The sequence below is a fragment of the Hippocampus zosterae genome, chromosome 1 (genome assembly GCF_025434085.1).
Source record: "Hippocampus zosterae strain Florida chromosome 1, ASM2543408v3, whole genome shotgun sequence".
NCBI classification, from domain to species: Eukaryota; Metazoa; Chordata; class Actinopteri; order Syngnathiformes; family Syngnathidae; genus Hippocampus; species Hippocampus zosterae.
Genome location: NC_067451.1, coordinates 21,606,647 through 21,632,532, shown reverse-complemented (window position 1 = coordinate 21,632,532; position 25,886 = coordinate 21,606,647). Strand labels below are relative to the sequence as shown.

At 43.5% G+C, this 25,886-nt stretch overlaps 2 protein-coding genes and 1 long non-coding RNA gene across 3 annotated transcripts; 1 reads left to right on the top strand and 2 right to left on the bottom strand.

Moving 5' to 3' along the window:
- Positions 1–7,933: 7,933 nt before the first annotated feature.
- c1galt1c1 (C1GALT1-specific chaperone 1) lies at positions 7,934–16,647 on the top strand. Its single transcript, XM_052081247.1, has 2 exons — positions 7,934–8,131; positions 14,963–16,647. Exon 2 carries the CDS (start codon positions 14,973–14,975, stop codon positions 15,927–15,929), a length of 957 nt encoding a protein of 318 aa, XP_051937207.1. The 5' UTR covers positions 7,934–8,131; positions 14,963–14,972; the 3' UTR covers positions 15,930–16,647.
- Positions 16,130–17,046, bottom strand: LOC127611142 (uncharacterized). The gene is made up of 2 exons (XR_007965241.1): positions 16,548–17,046; positions 16,130–16,167 (listed from the first exon to the last, which is right to left on the bottom strand). It is a non-coding gene; the product is annotated as an uncharacterized LOC127611142 (long non-coding RNA).
- Positions 17,047–17,382: 336 nt separating this feature from the next.
- On the bottom strand, positions 17,383–23,648 carry mcts1 (MCTS1 re-initiation and release factor). Its single transcript, XM_052081422.1, has 6 exons — positions 23,467–23,648; positions 23,071–23,223; positions 22,895–22,992; positions 19,471–19,604; positions 17,670–17,737; positions 17,383–17,601 (listed from the first exon to the last, which is right to left on the bottom strand). Exons 1-6 carry the CDS (start codon positions 23,475–23,477, stop codon positions 17,520–17,522), a joined length of 546 nt encoding a protein of 181 aa, XP_051937382.1. The 5' UTR covers positions 23,478–23,648; the 3' UTR covers positions 17,383–17,519.
- Between the last annotated feature and the right edge of the window lie 2,238 nt (positions 23,649–25,886).

Sequence of the window (25,886 nt, the reverse complement as noted above, 5' to 3'; positions counted from 1 at the left end):
ACAAGCGATCAATACATTATCATCAGAGCCAGCATCGCTCCTTAATGGATTGGGCGTCATAGACGCCATTTAGGGGATGCTTGTCAAGTCGGTTGCGGACTATCTGTGCTTGGACAGGAGAGCCTAACAAATGTTTACCCTTCCTGACGAATAACGCATGGCTGTCCGGCAAACCTGCCATGCTTTAATGCGCAGCGAGTCCAGGTCTGGTGTCCTCTATAGCGTCATCGCTCACTCACGTCTGATGGTTTTGTGCCACAAAGCAGCCACATGGACGTCAATGCAAGATCTGACGCCATTTTCGGTTAAATAACCCACCCAACATTTGTCTCATTTAGCAAACATGTCAATGAATTAAAAAAAGACAATATGCCCTGAAAAATGGTGTGGTGAATTCGCTGAACAAATGCTTTGTTCAGTGTGTGCACCAAGAGCATTTAATCCAGTTAACCCTTCACCCCCTCATAATATTAGTTTTTGTTTGTTTTTTTTGCGTGTGATTACTTGGCCTTGCAAAATTCGGGTTTTGAAAGGGTGGTCAATGCATGTAATGTATTTTGCGTTTTTATTTCTCCAACTGAATTTTAGGAGAAACAAATGAAAACCATTTGAGACAAAAGACAGAGTAAAATGAGACAGAAGTAAGATTCGCAGATTTGTCTCACAGGCAATTGATGAGCAAGCTTTTATTTGTAAAATTTTGCTCTGAGTTGGCTTTAAGCCAGGGTTAGGGTTTCAATGTAGGGTTAGCCAACAGGGGTTGTAGCTCAAATCAAGGCATGGATGTGTTTACATGTGGGTTTCAAGGCTATTTGGGGTTCGTAGTTCCAGTAATAATTGTTCAAATCCCAGTTACCAGCCGGAATTAATGTTTAAACATGTGTCACGGTTTGAAATAATAGTTCCAATGCAAGTGTTAGGGTTCCAACTGCCGGTGTGGGTTTGTGCGTGTGGACATGGTGGAGACCTGAAAAGCAGCGGTTCTTCCTTCCTTAATCTTTCATTCATTCATTCATCTTCCGTACCGCTTGATCCTCACTAGGGTCGCGGGGGGGGGGGGGTGCTTCCTTAATCTATCCTTGCTTTATTCCTTCTATCTTTCTTACTCCCCCGCCTTCCTTTCAATACCTGTACTAAAATAATAATTTAATAAAGTGTACAGTATACTTATATTGTTGAGCAGTATTTCAAATGCAGTATTTTCTATTTTGACTATCATATAGTTAAACGAGGTCATCAGAAGGTGAACATTTTTTATTGCTGTATTGATAAGCTATTCTGAACTCACCATTTTAGACTGATTTTATTCTTGTAATACATATTTTCTCACATCAATGATCTAAAAATTCACAGAAAACTACGAAAACTTGAACATTTCTATTTTTTGTTGTCCGTCCTTTTGGTGATGGGAATTGGCTGACATTTTACACCATTTACTCAAGTGTAAACTAGTCTGATAATTCAAAAAATATCTCGGGAGATTCGAGAAGGTTTATAGGGCTGCCAGGGCCTTTTGTCAAAGTGAAAGCTCCCTATAATGAACCCCAGATAGTGTCAGATGATGTATTAGCTTCTCTCAGAGTCTCTGAAGTTGTTAGAGAAAATGACATTTCATACATCTTGCCGCTGAGTCTTTAAACAGAAAACAAGTTTGGGCCGTCGAAGCCTGAAAGGGTCATACTATAGATTCATAATTATATTATATCCACCAATCATCATCATCATCATATCTTGTCGCGCCAGTACTGGATCCATTGCTTGGCAGCATCACTAGTGTCTAAGAGGTCTTGATCTGTGCAGGTGGGCCCCAGTTCACAGTCCCGAAGAATGTGCTCCATTGTTTGTATTGGGTGGCCACACGGACATTCACTGCTGAGTGAGAGTCCCCATTTATAGGTGTTGTTCCGAGTCTTGCCTACTCTGGTTCTAGCTCTATTTAATGTCACCCAGTTCCTTTTTGAGAGGGCTGTTCCACTTGGAAGATGTTCGTTTGGGCTTTGGATTGCACCATTTAGTGCAGAGCTGTCCCATTCTCTCCATTTTTCAAGCCTGTGGTTTGTTGACTGCTCAGGATCTAAACTATGGACAGTCATAAAGCTCTTTCTGGACTTCAGTCTTCTTATTGATTCACTATGACCATAGTCCACCAATGATAGTGCAGGTAATTTACATGACAGCACCTGCAAATTGACTTGGCAGCTCAGCTGCTTAAAGAGCCAGAGGGTTAGCTGAGTTTAATTTTGTTTGAAGAGCAACTTTGTGTCAGTAAACAAGACTAGCTTCAGTTAAGGAGGGCATACTTAGGTATTCTATGACGTTGACAAGGAGTTGGCGGATGGTGTGGTATTTCTGGTTGGTGATGTTTCCATAACATGCGCCACAGAGATGAAACGCACGCTAGTGGATAAACATCATCCACCTGCTTGGGTTGAAGTGCTGCATCTTCACATGAAAATGATTTCTTTAAAAGGTCTTCTGTATGTTCTGTACTTAACATTATAGACTCAAGCCGTACCATTAACCACAGCAAGCTTCACATCTAGTTGTTATGGTAACAAAAGCTGTACTTGATATTAACACCGATGAAGCGATCCATCCATCCATTTTCTAATCTGCCTATCCTCACACAGATCGTGGGCATGCTGGTGTCTATCCTAGCTGTCTTCGGGCAGTTCTCCCATTGGTATATGCTAAAAAGGCAACCAAAAAAAAACGTTTGGATGAGATCGTAAGGAAAACTGGATTTATGTCAAACCGACATACTAGCTCAAACACAAGATATATGCTTGATTTACTTTGTAAATTTCTCTGTTTACCATACATTGATAACATTATTAAACACAATAGAAAACCTAATGGAATGTCTAACCATTGAAATACACAATAAAAAGGCATCAAATATCATCATAAGTTGCATCTATAGGACACCAGGAACATGTATTGACACATAGAATAAAATACTAACAGATATGCTCAGTTACTACAACGATAAGAAAACACTAATAATATGTGGTGACTTTAACATTGACTTATTAAACCCAAATAGACACAAAAAAACAACTGACTTCATAAATACTATGTACAGCAACAGCTTTTTCCCAGTAATCCTGAAGCCTAGCAGAATAACAGTTGACACGGCCACATTAATAGATAACATATTTATAAATAAGATTGATCATAAAATGGAAAGTGGACTTCTCATTAATGACATAAGTGACCACCTACCTGTTTTTGCAGTTTTTCATAATTATTTCGATAGAAAAGCTAAATCAACAACTCGTATAACAGAAATAAGACTAAGAACCCAACGTTCCATCGATGCCTTTAAGCAAGACCTAGAAAAACAAAACTGGACCGAGGTCTACTCAAACGAAGACCCAAATACAGCGTTTGAAGTATTTCAGTCTACCATAATCTCCTTATATGATAAACATTTTCCATTAACTAAAGTCTCCAAAAAGTATAAAGACCCAAGTAAACCATGGATAACGAAAGGCATAGAAAACGCATGTAAAAAGAAAAACAATTTATATAAATTGTTTTTAAAATTCAGAACTGAAGAAGCAGAAAAAAATATAAGACCTATAAAAATAAACTAGTAAATATTATAAGAACCAGTAAAAGAGATCATTATCATGCACTATTAGAGCAGAATAAAGGTAACACACATGAAATATGGAAAATACTTAACCAAGTAATCAGAAATAGTCCTAAAAAAATGGATTATCCAGAGTATTTTATCAAAGGCAAAAATACTATTTTGGAAAAAAACTGCAGAAATAGCAACTGATTTTAATGAGTATTTTGTCAACATCGGCAGTAACCTAGCAAAACAAATTCCTGATCCAAAAAACTTGTTTGAAATAGATAGATACGTAGAAAAAAAACTCCTCCACGATGTTCCTTACTGCTGTAAAACAAGAAGAAGTATCAAATATTATAAAAACCTTTAAAAATAAAAAGTCAACTGATTGCTTTAATATAGATATGACAATAATCAAGCAGATTATAGAATATGTAGTGCGACCTTTCACGTACATATGCAACCTGTCATTCAAAGCTGGTATCTTTCCATCAAAAATGAAAATTGCTAAAGTTATTCCAATCTATAAAAGTGGAGAAAGACATCTGTTTACAAATTATAGACCAATAATAACAATAATAAATAACAGGAGAAGTGAACTAATCTCTTTTCGTCAATGGACGCTACAGCTTCGTGTTTGCTTTCAAAACTTTGCTTGTAGCAGACGTGTGCACATTTTTCAGCATGATGTCTCTGATCCACTGGTGAAAGGACACTTTGATCCTCTCCTCTTTCATCTATAACTGCTTCAGACAACAAAGTGTATGCAGAAAAGTGGTGAAGATTGCACGACTGTCTCTGTCCTATGTGTTGTCTTGTGTTATTTTTGTTACTTTGACTTCAAAATGGCGCCGCGAGAGTGGCTGCCTTTCCAGCAGCTCCTATTTTTTTGTTGTTCTACTTCTTCCTTTCATAACTTTGCTGCTGTGAATCTGGAATTTCTCCATTGCGAGACTAATAAAGGTTTTCTTAATCTTAATATCACTACTACCACAATTTTCAAAAATATTAGAAAAACTATTTTCTCGCAGACTTGATAGTTTTATACAAAAGCATGCGCTGTTAAGTGAGAATCAATATGGCTTCAGGGAAAAACGGACCACCTCAATGGCAGTTATGGAGTTTGTGGAAGCAATAGCCACTAATATAGACAACAAAGAATTTACTGTTGGGGTTTTCCTAGACCTAAAAAAAGCTCTTGACACAATAGATCACAGTATATTATTGAAAAAACTAGAAAGATATGGCATTACAGGTGTAGCTTATAAATGGATAAAAAGTTATTTAGAAAACAGATATCAGTACGTGCAACTCAACAATAAAAAAACGAATCAACTGAAAATCACTCACGGAGTTCCTCAGGGGTCAGTGCTTGGTCCAAAACTATTCATCTTATATATAAATGATATCTGCAAGGTCTCAAAACGATTTAAATGTGTCCTATTTGCTGATGATACAACTTTCTACTGTTCTGGAATAAATCTGAAACAGCTCCTGACAACCGTAGAAAACGAATTAAACAAATTAAAAAACTGGTTCGACAGAAATAAATTGTCACTTAACCTGAAAAAATCGAAGTTAATTGTTTTTGGCACAAGACCAATTAAACACCAAGCTAAAATTATGGTAAACTCAATTGAAATAGAAAGAGCGTATGAAACCAAGTTTCTCGGATTAGTAATAGACTCAAAACTATGTTGGAAACCACATATCGATAACGTAAAAAGAAAACTAGCCAAGACCATAGGGATCCTCTACAAAACCAAGGAAGTGCTAAATAAGAGATCTTTGTACACATTATACACTTCATTATTATTACCATATATGACCTACTGTGTGGAAATATGGGGAAATGCCTTCAAAACAAACACACTCCCTATTCTCAAACTACAAAAAAAAGCAATTCGAATTATTAATAGATCAAAATATACGGAACCCACAAATCCACTATTTATCAAATTAAATACGATGAAATTTTATGACCTGGTTGACTTTAAAATCGCCCAATTAATGTACAAAGCACACAATAACCTGCTCTGCCAAAACATTCAGAAGTTTTTTGAAATTCGAGAAAGCAACTATGAATTAAGAGGTACCAACTTATTCAAAAAACTCAAAACAAGAACAAACATCAGGCAAAGAAGTGTATCTACCAAAGGTGTTAATCTGTGGAATAATCTCGAAACGGACCTAAAAATGAGTAAATCGCTTGCTGAGTTCAAAAACAAATTCAAAAAAATAGTACAAACAATCTACATCAATCAGAGTTAAAATGATAAATTCTAAACATTAAATATAATGATAAATCAGAACTAAGTTGATAAATAGAGAAAGGTATTGAAATATCCATTATGAATGCAAGAGAAAATTGACACAAGAGTGCCAGGGTGAGGATGTATATAATCCCGATACAAACCAAAAATTGTAAAAATATCACGGTTAAGGGTAAAGTATGAGCCTAATGGAGACTTCTTACTTTTTCTTTACTGATTGATATAAAAATGATTTAGTAGATATAAACACATAACGGGGTAGGACTAGATACGTTTTTTTACTTCATCCTACTCCCTTGAACATAACTGTGTTGAATGAAGACTGATTTCTTTCTTTTTTACTTTTTTATCTACCTTATTTTCTGTCAAATTATTACTGTATATGTTTTATGTTCAATAAACAAACAAACAAACATGTACAGTACATTTCACGTTTTATGCATATTGATCATAAGTGTTATTTTTGTACAGCTGAACCTGAAAGTATGAATCATCTGTTTTTTGACTGCCCCATTTGTGCTGCATATTGGAAAAATTTGGGGAAAAAAAACAAATTACAAACTTACATTCTGTCAGGATTCGGTTTAGGGACCAACAGGTGGCACTGTAGGGCTCCGCTGGCAGCTGCACATCTGTTGGTCATAGGTAATTAAGGCCTTAAAAGGACTCCCAGCCCGAACACTAAGTGTCGGATCTCCTCCTCCCTCCTGCCTGCTTTTTGGGGTCCACCACCACCTTGCAACGTGACACATTCAATGTAAAACAAATTATTACTGTATTCAAATCGAAAGAAAGAATTGTGTAGAGCACTATTGTTAGTTTATACGTTTTGTTAGAGACATTTCACATCCATAAATGGAATTTCACACCATTATTTAAATTATTTTTGTTTGAGTTAGATAATGATTTAAAGTCTCTTAATCTAATAAGTAAAAAAAATGTTTCAATCAATAATTGCATGTATGTATGTATGCAAAAGAAAAATATGTTAATTTGTTTGCCTGATGTTGTTTTTTATATACATTTTGTTTCAAGACAGGGCCGCCCTGGAGTCCAGTGGTTAGCACGTCGGCTTCACAGTGCAGAGGTACCGGGTTCGATTCCAGCTCCGGCCTCCCTGGGTGGAGTTTGCATGTTCTCCCCCGGCCTGCGTGGGTTTTCTCCGGGTGCTCCGGTTTCCTCCCACATTCCAAAAACATGCGTGGCAGGCTGATTGAACACTCTAAATTGTCCCTAGGTGTGACTGTGAGCGCGGATGGTTGTTCGTCTCTGTGTGCCCTGTGATTGGCTGGCAACCGATTCAGGGTGTCCCCCGCCTCCTGCCCGGAGACAGCTGGGATAGGCTCCAGCACCCCCCGCGACCCTCGTGAGGATCAAGCGGTACGGAAAATGAATGAATGAATGAATGAATGAATGAATGAATGAATGAATGAATGAATGAATGAATGTTTCAAGACAAAACAAAAACACGCAGACCTTATGCTGCATTCGAGGAACGTGGGAATGCAGATTTTTCCGACCTCCGACCAGAAAAAGTGCACTGGAACGCCCCATTGAATAGGACACTCCGAGTTGCAGAATTGGCTTTGGGAGGTCCCGGACTTCACTGGCTGGCTTGATTCTGACACCCTCGACAACTGGAGACGCGAATTTCATGTAACACGACGTGATTTGTACTGACTGTGTGAGCATAGTCGTTATCCCCCTGCATTGTTATTTGAATGTAATGCTTTGAAGATGAGATATACCTGTATTTATATAAATTAAGGGCATTATAAACATGTTTTACTGTTTTTTTTTTTTGTTTACATTTGCCTCGAACACTGAGAGGTATGAACTGAAACATTCCAAGTGGGATAATTCCGATTTCCCACCTTTCTGGAATGCAGCATTAAGCAAGCGTTTTTTTTTCTTCATTGAACAAGTCAGAATACAATTCTCAGCAAACAGAAAACAAAACGAACGTGCTACCAATACATACACATTACAAACGTTTAGAGCATTAAGCAAGCGAGCGTTTCCAAGCGTGCGTTTCCTTACGTTCTGTATTGTTTGTGTATAGTTCTCAATAAAGTTATTAAATAAAAAAAAAACAGCACACGTGACCCGAGAGTCAAGGTAAAATTTGAGCTGTCCATATAAATCGCTAAGTGAGCGCAACATTCCTTTCTCTTGTTGTTAATCTCGCCAAACTGGACAAGTGAGAGTTGATAGACTGCCTGAACAGAATAGCGCCAGGAAAAGCTGCGTTGTCACCCTCGCTGGACGACTGATCGTAAGTCAGCCAAATGGTTTATGATAATATTCTGCTAGCTGTTAGCTTCCCGGTTTACGGGAAGTTATAGAATCATTATAATGACATTTCTTCAAACGTAAACATTAACGGTGGCTAATTGTAACATTGACAGTGTCTGACTCCAGTGAACGTCTACGTCCATACTTAAATGTATCTTGGCGTGACAGTGGTTGTGTAGCAGCTTTTTCATGATATAAAATCTGCTTTATGAAGTGCAAGATTGACGCCCGAATAGGCAGCCGTCGGCAAGTACTCTCATGAGCCTTGCTTTTTGTTGTTGTTTTTGTGTTTGTTTTGTCACTTTGTGTAGGGAGGAATGTCGATGCCATTTGACTGTCATTGCTGGACAGCTCTGGGGCGCTTGTGATTTTTTTGCGCCTGTAATGGGCACCTCGTACTGATGTCCAAAAAACGTTGAATCGTGGAACACCGCGAAAACGAAACCACATTTTAAACAACAATCAACATTACAATATCTTTAACAAGACATGAGATAAATAAGCACAAAATGATAGTGATTGGAAGATATGAGTCGAGGCTCCGAAGCTTGTGTCGAGTAATGGGATCGGCGTTTCCACGGAGCTTTTATCGAGGCGCGCTTCATTTCGCCAAAACCCGGTGTTTTGAAACACTTCTGATACTCAATTTGAATGAATATCAAGTTTTATAAAGGATCGTCGGAGATAGGCACTCAGAAATAACGACAAGACACTTCTGGCTACCAACAATAGGCACTTTATTGGTCCCACACAGAAATGATAACACAGTTCAAACAAGTTGTATGAAGCTAAAGATGATATACTCTTACCGTATGCCATTAGGATGGAGAGCCAACACCCTCAGCAGAGTGAGCTTCAATACGAGCTGGGCGTTCGTACGCTAACCCACAGCACTCTGCTGAGGAGCATCGCTCCCCTCCTTTTATCCTCTAAAGTGTGTGCATCGGGAGGGGTGAGTGGCCATTCTCATCCCTCCCTACGCCACACTGTTTGTTGTGTAACCAAGTGGCATTGATCAAAATCAAGTTTTGACAATTCAAGCAAAGCAGACTATTAAGTCGTCAAAGCAGGCTCAATAGTTTATCTCTGAAGTCGTCAAAGCAGCATTGATCACAATCAAGTTTCGACAATTCAAGCAAAGCAGACTATGAAGTCGTCAAAGCAGGCTCCAGAGTCCATCTCTGAAGTTGCTTAGGCAAGCAAGTTACCAAGTCATCTCAAAGCAGGTTCAAGAGTTTTTCACTGAGAAGATATACATTGATTAAAGAAAACATCACAAAATATCTTAATATAACACCCGGAAATGATGAGGTGTGAAGCCTCACCGGCCGACTCACGTGAACGCTTTGTGAGTTTTCCGACGCATTGCAAACATAGTACGGACTACGGTATAAATGGGTTGCAAAACGCAATGGCGATCGCCTGTTATCTCACATTTTGTGGATTTCTGGCTCCTGGACTCGTTACATCTGTGCGCAACAGTGCAACTAGTGCAATCTTTTTTCACGGCTTGTCCGTTGCTTGCGATGGAACCTGCGTGAAAAAGGCGATCCTCCCCTGTATGGGAACATTTTGATTTGATTGCTTCCAATAAGGAATAAGTAAGGGAGAAAAACTACATTAATATAAATGTGGCAATGCAAACTACAGTGATGCCTCGGCTTTGGTGCATCGCGGATTGTTTTCAAACGTTCATAAAAAATAAAAATAATTTTTGCGGGTGATAGTGTTATGTGACTGGAAGGTGAGCATGCTGTCGAGGATGACACCCAGACTCTTAACCTGAGGGGGGGGGGGGGGGGGGGATACTGAGGAACTGTCAATATTGAGGGAGAAACTGTTTTATTACCCTAATGACCAATACACAAGACGCACCGGATTTTAAGGCACTTGGCGAGCTTTTCAGAAAATGGAAGACTTTGGTTCGCCCTATAGTGTGGAAAATATGGTAATAAAAATGATTCAGTTAATACAGTATATTGCACATTCTAGTTACATATAAATTGTACCTAATGCAAAAGTTTTGTACTTAAGTAAAATACGACTGGACAGTTATTAGGCAGTGATTCTTTCAGGTACTCGTACCATACAACTACTGAATGTAATTATGTAACATGGGTGCATGACTGTCCATCCATCCATCCATCCATCCATCCATCCATCCATCCATCCATCCATCATCTAACGCTTATCCGGGGCCGGGTCGCGGGGGCAACAGCTTTAGCAGGGAAGCCCAGACTTCCCTCTCCCTAGCTAATTCTTCCAGCTCTCCCCGGGGATCCCGAATCGTTCCCAGGCAAGCTGGGTGACATAGTATCTCCAGCGTGTCCTGGGTCTTCCTCTGGGTCTCCTCCCGGTGGGACATGACCGGAACACCTCACCGGGGAGGCGCTCAGGAGGCATCCGAATCAGATGCCCAAGCCACCTCATCTGGCTCCTCTCGATGTGGAGGAGAAGCGGCTCGACTCTGAGCCCCTCCCGGATGACTGAGCTTCTCACCTTATCTGTAAGGGAGAGCCCGGACACCCTGCGGAGAAAACTCATTTCAGCCGCTTGTATCCGGGATCTCGTTATTTCGGTCATGACCCATAGCTCGTGACCATAGGTGAGGGTTGGGACGTAGATCGACCGGTAAATTGAGAGCTTCGCCCTTTGGCTCAGCTCCTTCTTCACCACGACCGATACAAGGTCCGCATCACAGCAGACGCTGCACCGATCCGCCTGTCGATCTCCCGCTCCCTCCTACCCCCACTCGTGAACAAGACCCCAAGATACTTGAACTCTTCCACTTGGGGTAAGATCTCCTCCCTGACCCGGAGGGGGCACTCCACCCTTTTCCGACTGAGGACCATGGTTTCAGATTTGGAGGTGCTGATTTTCATCCCAACCGCTTCACACTCGGCTGCGAAACGCTCCAGTGAGAGTTGGAGAGCCCTGTTTGAAGGAGCCAACAGCACCACATCATCTGCATATAGCAGGGATGCAATACTGAGGCCACCAAAACGGACCCCCTCAACGCTTCGGCTGCGCCTCGAAATTCTGTCCATAAAGGTTAGGAACAGAACCGGCGACAAAGTGCAGCCTTGCCGGAGTCCTACCCCCACTGGAAACGATTCCGACTTACTGCCGGCAATGCGAACCAAACTCTGACATCGGTGGTATAGTGACCGAACAGCCCGTATCAGGGGGTTCGGTACCCCATACCCACGAAGCACCCCCCACAGAACTCCCCGAGGGACACGGTCAAACGCCTTCTCCAAGTCCACAAAACACATGTAGACTGGTTGGGCGAATTCCCACATACCCTCAAGGACCCTGCTAAGGGTGTAGAGCTGGTCCACTGTTCCACGGCCGGGACGAAAACCACACTGCTCCTCCTCAATCTGAGGCTCGACTTCCTGACGGACCCTCCTCTCCAGCACCCCTGAATAGACCTTACCAGGGAGGCTGAGGAGTGTGATCCCTCTATAGTTGGAACACACCCTCCGGTCCCCCTTTTTTAAAAAGACGGACTACCACCCCGGTCTGCCAATCCAGAGGCACTCTCCCTGTTGACCACGCGATGTTGCAGAGGCGTGTCAACCAGGACATCCCCACAACATCCAGAGCCTTGAGGAACTCCGGGCGGATCTCATCCACCCCTGGGGCCTTGCCACCGAGGAGCTTTTTAACCACATCGGTGACTTCAACCACAGAGATAGGACAGCCCACCTCAGAGTCCCCAGGCTCTGCTTCCTCCAAGGAAGGCGTGTTGGTGGAGTTGAGGAGGTCTTTGAAGTACTCTGCCCACCGGTTCACAACGTCCCGAGTCGAAGTCAGCAGCGCCCCATCCCCACTGTATACAGTGTTAGTGGTGCACTGCTTCACCCTCCTGAGACGTCGGATGGTGGACCAGGATTTCCTCAAAGCCGTCCGGAAGTCGGCTTCCATGGCCTCACCGAACTCTTCCCACGCTCGGGTTTTTGCCTCGGCGACCACCGAAGCCGCGGTCCGCTTGGTCAGTCGATACCCGTCAGCTGCCTCTGGGGTCCCACAGGCCATAAAGGGTCAATAGGACTCCTTCAGCTTGACGGCATCCCTTACTGCTGGTGTCCACCAGCGAGTACGGGGGTTGCCGCCACGACAGGCACCAACCACCTTATGGCCACAACTCAGATTGGCCGCCTCAGCAATAGAGGCACGGAACATGGTCCACTCGGGCTCAATGTCCCCCGCCACCCCCCGGACAATGGGAAAAGCTCGGAGGTGGGAGTTGAAACTCCTTCTGACAGGGGATTCCGCCAGACGCTCCCAACAAACCCTCACTATACGTTTGGGTCTGCCAGGACGGACCGGCATCTTCCCCCACCATCGGAGCCTAATCACCACCAGGTGGTGATCAGTTGACATCTCCGCCCCTCTCTTCACCCGAGTGTCCAGAACATGTGGCCGCAAATCCGATGATACAACAATACAATACAATACAATACAATACAATACATGCTGATTTATATAGCGCTTTCACAACAGCGGCAGCTGTAACAAAGCGCTTTACAAAACAGTTAACATAAGGTAAAATAATAAACACAACACATAACATAAAACATGGACAGTCGTCCAGTCCTAACCACTTTTCCGTCACACGCTTTGTTGTTTGAAGCGGTTTGAGATGAAAGAGGAGAGAATCAAAGTGTCCTTTAACCAGTGGATCAGAGACGTCATGCTCAAAATGTGCACACGTCAGCTACAAGCTAAGTTTCAAAGTCAACAAGAAGCTGTAGCATCCATTGACGAAAAAAGAGATTGGTTCACTTCTCCTGTCCCATGGAAATCCATTTCAATTCCAAGCGGCGACTCACGGTTCCAAATACGCATCGGCGCTCTTCGCCAACGCTCCTCTCTCCTCATCCTCAACTTCAGCGGCCATCCATCTAGCTGCACCAACGCCAACTGTCCAACAGCGCTGACATAGCCACTGAACAAATCGGGGTTGTGAAAAATGCTGCCCATTACTGGTGCAAAAAACACAAGCGCCCCAGGTCTGTCCAGCACCGACAGTCAATGGCGCCGACATTCCTCCCAATCAAAATCTGTGCTGGTACAGGCGTGCTGCCGAGAAGGCGCAACCACCAAGCACAGATACTGCTCCTTTGACGAATGTCGTGGCCAAAAAGCGCTGAAAACAGTCCATATCAGGTCCACACAATGAAACAACAAACAACATGTGACAAAACAAAAGACAAAAACAGCAAAAAAGAACAAAAAAGCAAGGCTCTTGAAGAGCACTTGCCGAAAGCTGCCTACTCGGGCGCCATCTTGGAAAAAAAGAACAACCTCAAAGTCGATCATCGAACTGCGGCCTAGGGTGTCCTGGTGCCAAGTGCACATATGGACACCCTTATGTTTGAACAAGGTGTCCGTTATGGACAATCCGTGACAAGCTCAGTAGTCCAATAACAAAACACCACTCGGGTTCTGATCGGGGGGGGCCGTTCCTCCCAATCACGCCCCTCCAGGTCTCACTGTCATTGCCCACGTGAGCATTGAAGTCCCCCAGCAGAACAATGGAGTCCCCAGCAGGAGTACTCTCCAGCACACCCTCCAAGGACTCCAAAAAGGGTGGGTATGCTGAGCTGCTGTTTGGTGCATATGCACAAACAACAGTCAGGACCCGTCCACCCACCCGAAGGCGGAGGGAGGCAACCCTCTCGTCTACCAGTGTGAACCCCAATGTACAGGCACTGAGCCGGGGGGCAATGAGTATGCCCACACCTGCTCAGCGCCTCTCACCGTGAGCAACTCCAGAGTGGAAGGGAGTCCAACCACTCTCGAGAGAACTGGTACCAGAACCAAGGCTGTTTGTGGAGGCAAGTCCGACTATATCCAGTCGGAAATTCTCTGCCTCACACACCAGCTCGGGCTCCTTCCCTGCCAGAGAGGTGACATTCCATGTCCCAAGAGCTAGCTTCTGCAGCCGAGGATCGGACCGCCAGGGTCCCCGACTTTGGCTGCCGTCCAACTCACATTGCACCCGACCCCTTTGGCCCCTCTCATGGGTGGTGAGCCCATGGGAAGGGGGACCCACGTTGCCTCTTCGGGCTGTGCCCGGCCGGGCCCCATGGGTGTAGGCCCGGCCACCAGGCGCTTGCCAACGAGCCCCACCTCCAGGCCTGGCTCCAGAGGGGGGCCCCGGTGACCCGCGTCCAGGCAAGGGAAACCTAGATCCATTTATTGCAATCATCATTGGGGTCTTTGAGCCGTGCTTTGTCTGGCCCCTCACCTCGAACCTGTTTGCCATGGGTGACCCTGCCAGGGGCATAAAGCCCCAGACAACTTAGCTTCTAGGATCATTGGGACACACAAACCCCTCCACCACGGTAAGGTGACGACTCACGGAGGGGGCGCATGACTGTGCATGACTGTGTAAATATGAAATGCATTGCGTTGAGTCTTCAACTACCGACGTTCTGTTTGGGATGTTACGGAATCCTAGTCTCAGATTTCTGTGCTTTGCTGCTATCTTGTGGCATTTAAGGCAATTACAAATTCTTTGGGGTGGGTGAATTATTCACTGGTTTGGTGTTCAGCTTTACTGGATGAGGTTTTGTAGTGAATAGCTTGGGATAGGTTCAGCAGAAAAACGCTGACTTTATTAACAGTGAACCTCAAAGATGCAGGGGATTACTGTACACTAAGCAAACCTACGAAATGGTCCACCTGTCACAGCGATGTCACATGATTTGATTTGCCGCTTGGACCAACTTAACCTGTTAAATGAACAATATGTGAAATTACAATAAGCCCTCTGAGTTTTCTTGTTCTTCATTCACAGTCCTTTCAAGATGTGGTCTGAAGGAGGCTCTTTCGTCAAGGGGGTGGCCCTAGGAGGAGTCTTCTACCTGTTGCTCTCGCTCCTAGGGAGTTTCAGCCCAAATGCCAAATCTGTCTCGGAGGACCTTCACCAACACCACCATGTCCAGGCGCAGAGTAACGATAACCTGAAGCAGCTCTCGGAATCGCAGACGCAGGAGTTAAAAGATCAAGTCCGCGTCTATTGCGTCATCATGGTCCAGCCAAAGATTCTGGTCTACTGGGCTGCTGCCGTGGGCACCTGGAGCAAACACTGCGACAAGGCCGTGTTTTACACCTCAGAGTCATCCAAGGCCCTCGAGGCAGTTGACCTGCAGGAAAGAGATGGTTGGGCGAGGTTGTGTAAAGCTCTAAAGCATGCTTACGAGAACGCCGGGGACCTGCGCTGGTTCTTCGTGGCACAGCCCATGACCTTTGCCATCATCGAAAACCTCAAGTACCTGCTGCTCACCAAGGATCCCAGTGAGCCCTTCTACATGGGCAACGCCTGGAAGTCCGGGGAGCTGGAGTATGTCACGTACGAGAGCGGCATCGTCCTCAGCTACGAGGCTCTGAAAAGGTTTGTGCGCGTGCTGGACGACAAGAACAAGTGTCCCATACGAGTGAACCGCCTGTGGAAGGTTAGCGAAGACAAACAGCTGGCCATGTGTCTCAAGTACACAGGCGTGTTCGCTGAGAACGGCGAGGACACGCGCGGCATGGGCCTGTTCAACGGGAAGAGCCTCGATGCTCTGATCAAGGAAAGTATGAAAAACAACCCCAAAAATGTGGTCGAGGGCTGCTGCTCCGACTTTGCCGTCACATTCAACGGCATGACCCCCAACCAGATGCAGGTGATGATGTATGGCGTCTACCGGCTTCGTCCATATGGCCACGATTTTCACGACTTGCTCATTTTTGACCCGCCAGAAGGTTCGGATAATGACTAGGATCACAGGCTGCGCCAGGCCTTTTTGTACGAGCTGCTTGAGTGTGAAGATGTTTTCCATCGGGATCCTCACTGGCGGAAATGCTTCCTTGGGCGTCGATTAAGAAAAAACAAGAATGTCCATTGCTCACTAACTGTTCTTTGAAGGCAAAGCTGGGAACTGTGTTAATGTGAAATTGGTTCCCGGAAACATCCAATAGCTTCTTTTATTTTTTTTTAAATCCTATTCTGTCTTTGTGCTGTCCTGAAGCTGCATTACATTCATTCATTCATTCATCTTCCGAGCCGCTTGATCCTCACTAGGGTCGCGGGGGGTGTTGGAGCCTATCCCAGCTGTCTTCGGGCAGTAGGCGGGGGGACACCCTGAATCGGTTGCCAGCCAATCGCAGGGCACACAGAAACGAACAACCATTCGCACTCGCACTCACACCTAGGGACAATTTAGAGTGTTCAATCAGCCTGCCACGCATGTTTTTGGAATGTAGGAGGAAACCGGAGCACCCGGAGAAAACCCATGCAGGCCCGGGGAGAACATGCAAACTCCACACAGGGAGGCCGGAGCTGGAATCGAACCCGGTACCTCTGCACTGTGAAGCCGACGTGCTAACCACTAGACTACCGGGCCGCCCGCTGCATTACATGAGCACACTAAATCCAGACACCTTGCAAATCCCTTTTCATGTCTGCTCTAATTTTACAATTTAAAGATGCGTACGTTGGGGGGAAAAAAAACGGCTTCGGGAGCAGGAGTGAGGAACCGATGGCATTTGATCCAGTCGGCCATGCATTTTGAAAAAAATATTTATATATTCAACCTATGTTTGTTTGATCATGTGTGTTTTACTCCATTGCAAAAAAATGTAATGGCCCAACAAGTGAAAGCTTGAAGGTTCACTGCACCAATTCAAGCCTGAATTTGGGAGAGTGTATGTTGAATGATCCATTAATAACTACTTGCACTTGACAAATGTGATTAAAATGAAAAATAACTGGAAATAGGTGCTATGTCCTGTTAATGATTAAGACGGTTCATTTTGTAAGCACTACGGTGGCCATTTTACCATCCCTGAATTAAGGGTTTCATGTTGTGTTACTTCCGAGCTGAAATTAAGCTTAAAGTCCAAATAAACAATGTAAATTTTGTTAACAATCCTGTCAAATAGGAATGACTCAAAAGAAAAAAAAATGACGTGGTGACAAACACACTAGTTCTAGAACTACACACAGTTCAGTACTCACAAGTTCTCAGTCTTGGCACATTTTCAGCATTTACCTTTAAAAGTACAAAGTATTTAGGAACAAATTACTCAATTCACTTTTACAGGGTCTTCGGGAACATGTTCATGCAGTTGACAAATCATTGGGCTTGTTGGCAGGGTTGGATCACGCCTCAGTCATTGTGCAAACATCCTGTTTGACATTAACCAGGTGCAGTTTGAACAAAGAGACAAGCATTCATTCAAACTGAGATAAGTTTCTTTTAATTCGTGCACATCGGTGGTGAATTGGTACAAAGCCATAAGTCAGCGTAAACATCTGCTTCAGGAGCACTACAGATACATTTTGGCAGGGAGGTTGGGTGTTTCTTCTGTTATTTATACGTCTTCATGTGCCACAGTCCGTCGTTCAGATAGTGAACATTCTCGATGCCAATGCCCTTGTTGACTTTTTCTCTGTACAAAAAGACAAATGATTGTTGTGACTCAGTCTACAACACCGACAAATGCAGTTTTAATCTTACATGCTCTCTGCAGACAGCTTCATGACGCCAACGCACAGTGCATGCTGTTTACCCTCTGCCATAATGGCCTACAACTTCTTGTTAAGGACAACATATGCTGCAAAAAATAAGGTCACTTCACATGTGATTTTTTTAAAGGTACACCTTTGACTGATTGGACTTTTTTAAGGAGGGAGGCATATTTGTACTTCTTTGGAAGAAACAATGTGACAACTTGTCAAGTAAAATTGAAGTCTCCATCAAAACAAAATACTGTAGTAGACGTTTTCACTCCTGGTACTTGTGTGCAGTTTGGCAGAAGGGCGAACAGTTCTGCAAAAAGAAGATAAGTGTGCTTGCTTCGTATTTGCTTGTGGAAAGAACAAAAGCCGGACAAGTGCACTGGTATAGGCTGCAGCATATTTCATTCAGGCTCCGGCCGCGCATAACTATGGTGAAATCCCTGTGGGACAACACTTGAAGCAACTCTGGAAATGGAATACACATTAAGCTACTGCTCCCATTTGAGGTTTACTCTAAAAAAGTGACACCTGAAACAAAGAGTACACAACTTTAAACAAACAGAAACAAACACCGGAGATGAGCATTCCATCGCTGGGACAGAAGCCCATTTTTGAGATGGAGTATGAGAAGTTTTTTTTTTTTTTTAAAGAACAGACAAAGCAAGGGTGAAAAGGGGTTTTTGCCCATCCCTTCGATCATTCCTAACCGAGTTACGTGTATGGTGTCAGGAGGCAAAATAACAAGGCCAGAGTGTAGCCAAACACCGTATTTTCTTAACAGGCTATCAACAGGACAACACTAACTTGTACAACTCACTTAGTGATCATTACAGAACTATTTTCCTTCCTTTTTCATCTCGGCACTATTTTTATATCAATACTGCTACACAGTGTACAGTCGGAGAACATGAAGTACCGAGAGACACCCATTTCACTAACAACTGACAGAAACACGCGCCCAGTGTGTGGGAGAGAGTGACTTCACTTTGCTTCAAGCAGACAAGAGAAGCGTTGGTCCTCGTCCAAAAAGGTTTACACTTCGCCAGTCAGTCTGGTGACCAACGGTGGTTGTGTTGGCAGCTAAATGCTATCTTGGTTGACACTTTAACAGTTGAAAACAATTCAATCCAGACAGAAAGCTGGCTGTGTTGAATGTCTCTCCGTGCCTGCCCACCAAGATGCTTGTGGCCCACCAGTTGTGGCACGGATTTCCAAAAGTAACATTTTAATTATTTTATTTCATCATAGAAGCTATTTTTGTTTTCTGTGTTTTGAGTTGCTTATCACTGAGGCATTAAAAATACAAAGAAAAAGTGATGTCATTTTTGTTTGGCTGTTGAAGACTGGCCATCAATCAATCAGAGCGTGACTGAAAATAAGGTTTGGTAGGCAGGCATATATTTGATGAATTGGCATTTGCAGCTACTGTAGCAGCACAGTCTAAAAGGTTTTAATCAAGGCTCAATAAACAATACCGGTAGTCTAAATCAGTACCGACACAGCAAAAAGTCAATAGAACATAACATCCCACCACTTCTGATGTTTTAGTTTTTTTGCTGCAGTATCGCTGCAAAATTATTTTATGCAGTCATACCATCGAAGTTCTAAATTTGGTGTTGTGACAACAGTATATGTACAAATAAAAACCTCCTCCCTTAAAATGCACCTGGTGCTGTTGAGTAAAAAAATTCTCGCAGCCACTACGTCAGCTCTTGTAGCAAAATATTAATGTAACTTGTCAGGTGCTGAAAACTTTGGCAGCGTACGTCATGCAAACCAACAACAGATAAGAAGGATACAACTACTGTGTCCGAATCAGCTGGGTAGAGTTTGGCACCTGGTGACGTCAGTCCAGGACACATTATGTTGGCACCACTTAGGACAAATTTGATGGCACCTTTGTCTACTTGCTGGTGAGGAAGAATGAATGGATCTGTGAGGAAATAAGAAGACTTGATGTCACCAGAAATGAATTTACTACATTATCAGGGTTCTCACGCTTTACATGAAATTATTGTTCAGGACTTTTTCAGCTACCACAGTACAAGTCAACAACTCATGAGATGTTCACATTTTGGGCGGCCTAGTAAATATTTTAACACCAACTCGCATTGAATCCAGGTTTAAAAGGCTTGCCATATTATTCAGACTCCTGCAGCACACATGTGACACATACAACAGCATGGCCAATTTGCATACCAAATTGGCAAAAAAAAAACAAAACGAACAGCTCTGAATGGATTCTCATCTTCACCCAAAATAGCCATTCAAATGAAGGGCTCGCTTGCCCACGCTCAATAACCACTGCCTGCCACAGCCAGGTTGACTAGCCATGAGGCATAGCACAACCTAAAATGTTTTATGAAAAGTATTATGGCACCTTGGGTCTCACTGATCAACGTTACATATGCACAAAATGGTGTCTCTGAAAGATGCGTACACAACATCTTGTGCAAAATATGTAACCTATTGAAAAAAAAACTGAGAAAAAGTGCACACGTGTTAAAGTGGCCGGACTTATCACCGCAGTGTACGCACAAAACAGGGCTTGAAAGATTCGTATACAATGTCCTGTGTTAAGTAATTAATCCTCTCAAAAAAATGTTGACAGGAAAAGTGCGCATATGTACGGCGGCTTTAAACCATCCATACACATATTTTGAGGACAAGGAAATTTTGCGCTCCTCGGTGGCAAGGCCCCAGGGGTGGATGAGATCCGCCCGGAGTTCCTCAAGGCTCTGGATGTTGTGGGGCTGTCCTGGTTGACACGCCTCTGCAACATTGCGTGGTCAACAGGGAGAGTGCCTCTGGATTGGCAGACCGGGGTGGTAGTCCCTCTTTTTAAAAAGGGGGACTGGAGGGTGTGTTCCAACTACAGAGGGATCACACTCCTCAGCCTCCCTGGTAAGGTCTATTCAGGGGTGCTGGTGAGGACGGTCCGTCGGGAAGTCGAGCCTCAGATTGAGGAGGAGCAGTGTGGTTTTCGTCCCGGCCGTGGAACAGTGGACCAGCTCTACACCCTTAGCAGGGTCCTCGAGGGTATGTGGGAATTCGCCCAACCAGTCTACATGTGTTTTGTGGACTTGGAGAAGGCGTTTGACCGTGTCCCTCGGGGAGTGCTATGGGGGGTGCTTCGAGGGTATGGGGTACCGAACCCCCTGATACGGGCTGTTCGGTCACTATACCACCGATGTCAGAGTTTGGTTCGCATTGCCGGCAGTAAGTCGGAATCGTTTGCAGTGGGGGTAGGACTCCGCCAAGGCTGCCCTTTGTCGCCGATTCTGTTCATAACCTTTATGGACAGAATTTCTAGGCGCAGCCGAAGTGTTGAGGGGGTCCGTTTTGGGGGCCTCAGTATTGCATCCCTGCTATATGCAGATGATGTGGTGCTGTTGGCTCCTTCAAACAGGGCTCTCCAACTCTCACTGGAGCGTTTCGCAGCCGAGTGTGAAGCGGTTGGGATGAAAATCAGCACCTACAAATCTGAAACCATGGTCCTCAGTCGGAAAAGGGTGGAGGGACCCCTCCGGGTCGGGGAGGAAATCTTGCCCCAAGTGGAGGAGTTCAAGTATCTTGGGGTCTTGTTCACGAGTGGGGGTCGGAGGGAGCGGGAGATCGACAGGCGGATCGGTGCAGCGCCTGCTGTGATGCGGACCTTGTATCGGTCTGTCGTGGTGAAGAAGGAGCTGAGCCAAAGGGCGAAGCTCTCAATTTACCGGTCGATCTACGTCCCAACCCTCACCTATGGTCACGAGCTATGGGTCATGACCGAAATAACGAGATCCCGGATACAAGCGGCTGAAATGAGTTTTCTCCGCAGGGTGTCCGGGCTCTCCCTTACAGATAAGGTGAGAAGCTCAGTCATCCAGGAGGGGCTCCGAGTCGAGCCGCTTCTCCTCCACATCGAGAGGAGCCAGATGAGGTGGCTTGGGCATCTGATTCGGATGCCTCCTGAGCGCCTCCCCGGTGAGGTGTTCCGGTCATGCCCCACCGGGAGGAGACCCCGAGGAAGACCCAGGACACGCTGGAGAGACTATGTCACCCAGCTTGCCTGGGAAAGACGCGGGATCCCCCGGGGAGAGCTGGACGAAGTAGCTAGGGAGAGGAAAGTCTGGGCTTCCCTGCTAAAGCTGTTGCCCCCGCGACCCGGCCCCGGATAAGCGGTAGATGATGGATGGATGGAAATTTTGCGATTTTTGTATCCCTCAGTGAGCACACACAGCCTTCGGAGGCAGAGCAGAAACACTCAATAGGTTGCCGTTGTAGCATCATAAATTTTTATTTAGTTGCTCATAGTTTCAAATCCAATCACTTTCTTTTTCTCCTTTTCTTCCTGTCGTGTTTTTTTGGTACATTGCCAACGTAGGCCACTAAACAATATTCCCTTCCTTATTTGCACCACGCTGATAAGCATTGTCGTCAGTTTATTTGTAAAAAAAAAAAAAAAAAAAAGTTAATTCCACCTCTCAACCCTGTCCTATAATGTTGATTCTTTACACAAAAAACAAAAAAAATGTTCTGTTTGAAGCACTTAAATATGGAAAAATGTCCAAAAATACAAGAGGGGCTAATACTTTGGCAAGGTATTTTGTGATTTTTGATCCTCCTGGGATTTGTTTTATTTCCCCCGATAACAAACAAACTTTACAAGAGACTATTTTAGAGTTATTTTCTCTCTCTTTTTGTAAAACAAAAAAGATGTGAATATTGTGTAAAGTTGCTTCCTCCCAAAAAAAGTCCTTAATTTCACATTTTAAATGCTCAATGGTCTAACATCATAAAATGAACTTTCAAATTGTACAGCTCAGTAAGTTTCTCTGTTGTCAAAGCGTTAACACTGCACTCTTACAGCTCTCACTCTCCTCTAACATCAAGTTACACAGGTGAGGCAATGTGACCTCTGCAAAATACTGTTGGTTTGTACGCACATACAGTACCTCAAGCCACCTCAAGTTCGCAACATTGCTCCTTGTGTAACGTGTAATGCAGCACCATATTTTTGGATATGTTCGATTTACTCTGTGATTGCCTTCCTCCTTTTTGGTCAAACTGATTACATTCATGTTATCCGTTTCTTAGCAGGAAATAAAGATGTGCCAGCTACTGGTTACGTGTTATAGCATGCTCTGAAAAGGGCAGTGAGATAAAACTTTCCATCAGTGCTTTGAGGTTTTCTCCCCAATTGTTTACAAACATATAAAAGTATGTAAATAAAAGTCTTACATTTATGCAACAGTCTGAGGGTGGGATAAAAGGGGCCTTCCCGCTGTCTGAAGAAGAGCAACTCTCCGTTCACGGTCAAGATTTCAATGTGTTCATGACTGAAAGGTGAATAACAGAGAGGAGTTTTTAGATTCAGTGCTCAGAGTTTAAATGGTTGTAAATGAGAAAAATAGTACCATCGCACTATTTTGACAGGGTCTTTCTTTGGCATGATGTGATTGAGCCATGACTCGATGTCAGGGAACTGGTCCAATAGCTGACTCTTTATCCCTTTGATGACGGATGTCTTTAACTGTATACAGTTTGATACGTTCTCCTTCTCGTCAAATCTAAAATGGGGGATTACAAAAATAGTTTCAGTAATAAATGAGAACAAGACACGAATACAGCAATCGTGGATAGTAACATATAATATCGATTATCCTACAAGACTCTTGTAACTTCATCAAAACGTCATTTTTCCAAATATAATAGGAAGGCAACGACAATGTTTAAGACCGACATTCAACAAGACCTACCCAAACATTAGCTAGGTCGTTAACGTTAGCAGCGGTATAAATATAGGTACGTACTTTTTAAACATCTTCGTTGGTCGTCGTTCCTTGCGTTTCCTCAGTACTTCAAACCCTTACTTTCCACTCACTGTAGCAGATGTGGTATTTAAAACGCGAAGAGGCAACAACATAGTCCACAAAACGTCAAATTTAGGTACTTGCGCGCTTACTTTGCGACGGCCGGAAAGCAGTGCGACGATTGAGAATATTTTTACGACAGTTCCGCACATACAGAGGCCAGCACGGGGTGTCACAAACCGGCTCACCGCCGTTCCACCGTGGCGGCTATATTATCAGAGTCGAATACCCGTCAAAGGCAATGAATAAACATTGAAAATAAATCGTTCATTTTTCTCAACCTATTTTCTTGACGTTTATTTTTTGACAGCTCCAAAATATATGCTATCAATTCACAATATTCTAATCCACAAAGTCAAATAAATGTAAGTTTATGTAAAATTATTAACTATTTTCATTTTATATTTGAACATCATATTATTTTATGTTATAGTTATCTAAATTATATTCTGTTTAATAATTGTTGAAACATGTTTATGTTGCTTGCGTCTGGTTGGCTAAAGAAGAGGAAGTGTTTTCGTGACTGAAAGGGTGTTGTTTTCGTTCATTCGTTCGGAGGTGCAAACGGGGTTATTTTTTATTTTTTTGTAGACAGGTGCTCATATGCTCCTCGTAAAAATGTCACCTCTTCATTTTCGTGCCGTGGCAAGTCTAGTTGACTGCATTTGGTGATTTGTCAGTCCGTATTGCACCTCGCTGAACGTTCTGGCGGGCCGGGGGCGTTTTCTATTCACAGTCCCCGGCACACCTAACAATTTGGTGACAGAAACTAGACCTGAATTTAGGCCGGCTAAAATTAGGTCTAAATTGTGGTGCAATTTTGGTCATTTTAATCAAGGCGTAGCCAGACTAATTTTGAGAATCGCAGACGTGTGGTGGACGTAATATTTCCTTCAGAAATATGACAACAGAGATTGAATAATTGTAGAGATCAATTAATTGAAGAAATTTAAAAAAATTATCCTCTTTATTATATTAATTAAAACACCCTATAGGGTAGCGGTACAGCTATGCGGTGGCGGAGTGTTGTCACACGCATGATCGGCCATAGGTACACAGCTCAAAGATGTGTCATATCTACCTATTAATATCTGTGGTCGTTCCTGTTGTTATCCTGGGGGGTACTTTGACAGGGGAAAATGTTGACAGTCGACTACTTTTTTCTCATTGTCCTCTGAATGTTTGCATGTTATCTTCTTTAAATTATAATTGCGTGTGTGCTATTAGTTTAAACAGACTCTGATTATTCTGTGCTGGAACAACGGTACGCTTTTGTAATGTACTGTAATCACTGTATGGCGCCATCTTGTGGCCAAAATAGCCCCCCTAAAAAAAGACACGGTGCCAAAAGTACTTTCAAACAAAGTAGTGATGGGAATTCCGGCTCCTTTTAGAGAGCCGGCTCTTTTGGATCGGCTCCCTAAAAAGAGCCGGCTCTTTCGGCTCCCAAATGGCTCCTTAGTTTTTTTGTTGCTTAAATTAATTTAACACCAAAAATAACGTAATATTATGTGTAAAATGAAGTACTAATGCAAAAAATAGACATTATATCAAATATTTATTATTTATATGGCTTTATTTATATTCTTCTGAACATACTCAACATGGAGTGCTACAAAAATAAAAACAAAGTACAAAGAGTCATCTCAAAACCAGGTCGTCAAAAAGTTCCAATCTCTGAATGTGTATATTTATAAGCTTTTAACTATTTACAGTAAAACAACATAACTAAGCTTTGAATACCACACAACAAATTATAAATTAAAATTTGTAAAACAAAAAGAAAAAAAGCAGCATTCAGGTAAAGGTTTTAGCTTGTCTTTAGCGAAGATTGGCATGAAGAAAAACCAAGTGCCTCAGCTTTGAGGGGTTGATCCTCTTTCTCCTCTCTGTTAATATTTGCCCTGTTTTGGAGAAGATTCTCTCTGAGGGGACAGATGTTGCGACAACACACAGCCAACACAAAATGGATGAAAATCCCTTGCAATCATTTTACCCAGTTCCTCATCAATTGTGTTCTGTTTTGCTGGTTTTATAGCTTTTTGCATAAAGTGGCTCATAAAGCTCTGGGTTGTACATCTAGGCAGTTGTGACATTGCAGTTATCTGATCTATGGGATATTTTAACCTTGCACAGTCTACACGCTGCCTTTGAACAATTAAATTGAAATGAGTCCATATTTCACTGCGTTTCCTATCCATTTTCTCACCTTTCCACTTTCCACCGTGTTGTTTTTTTTCACTAACTAGCTCTCTCGTCTCCTCGTCTGTCTTGTTCGCGTGCTGCTCAGTGTGCTGCTGTGTGTGTCTCTTCTCTAACCCCTCCCCCTTCTCTAAACTGCAGCGCGTGTGTGCGTGCGT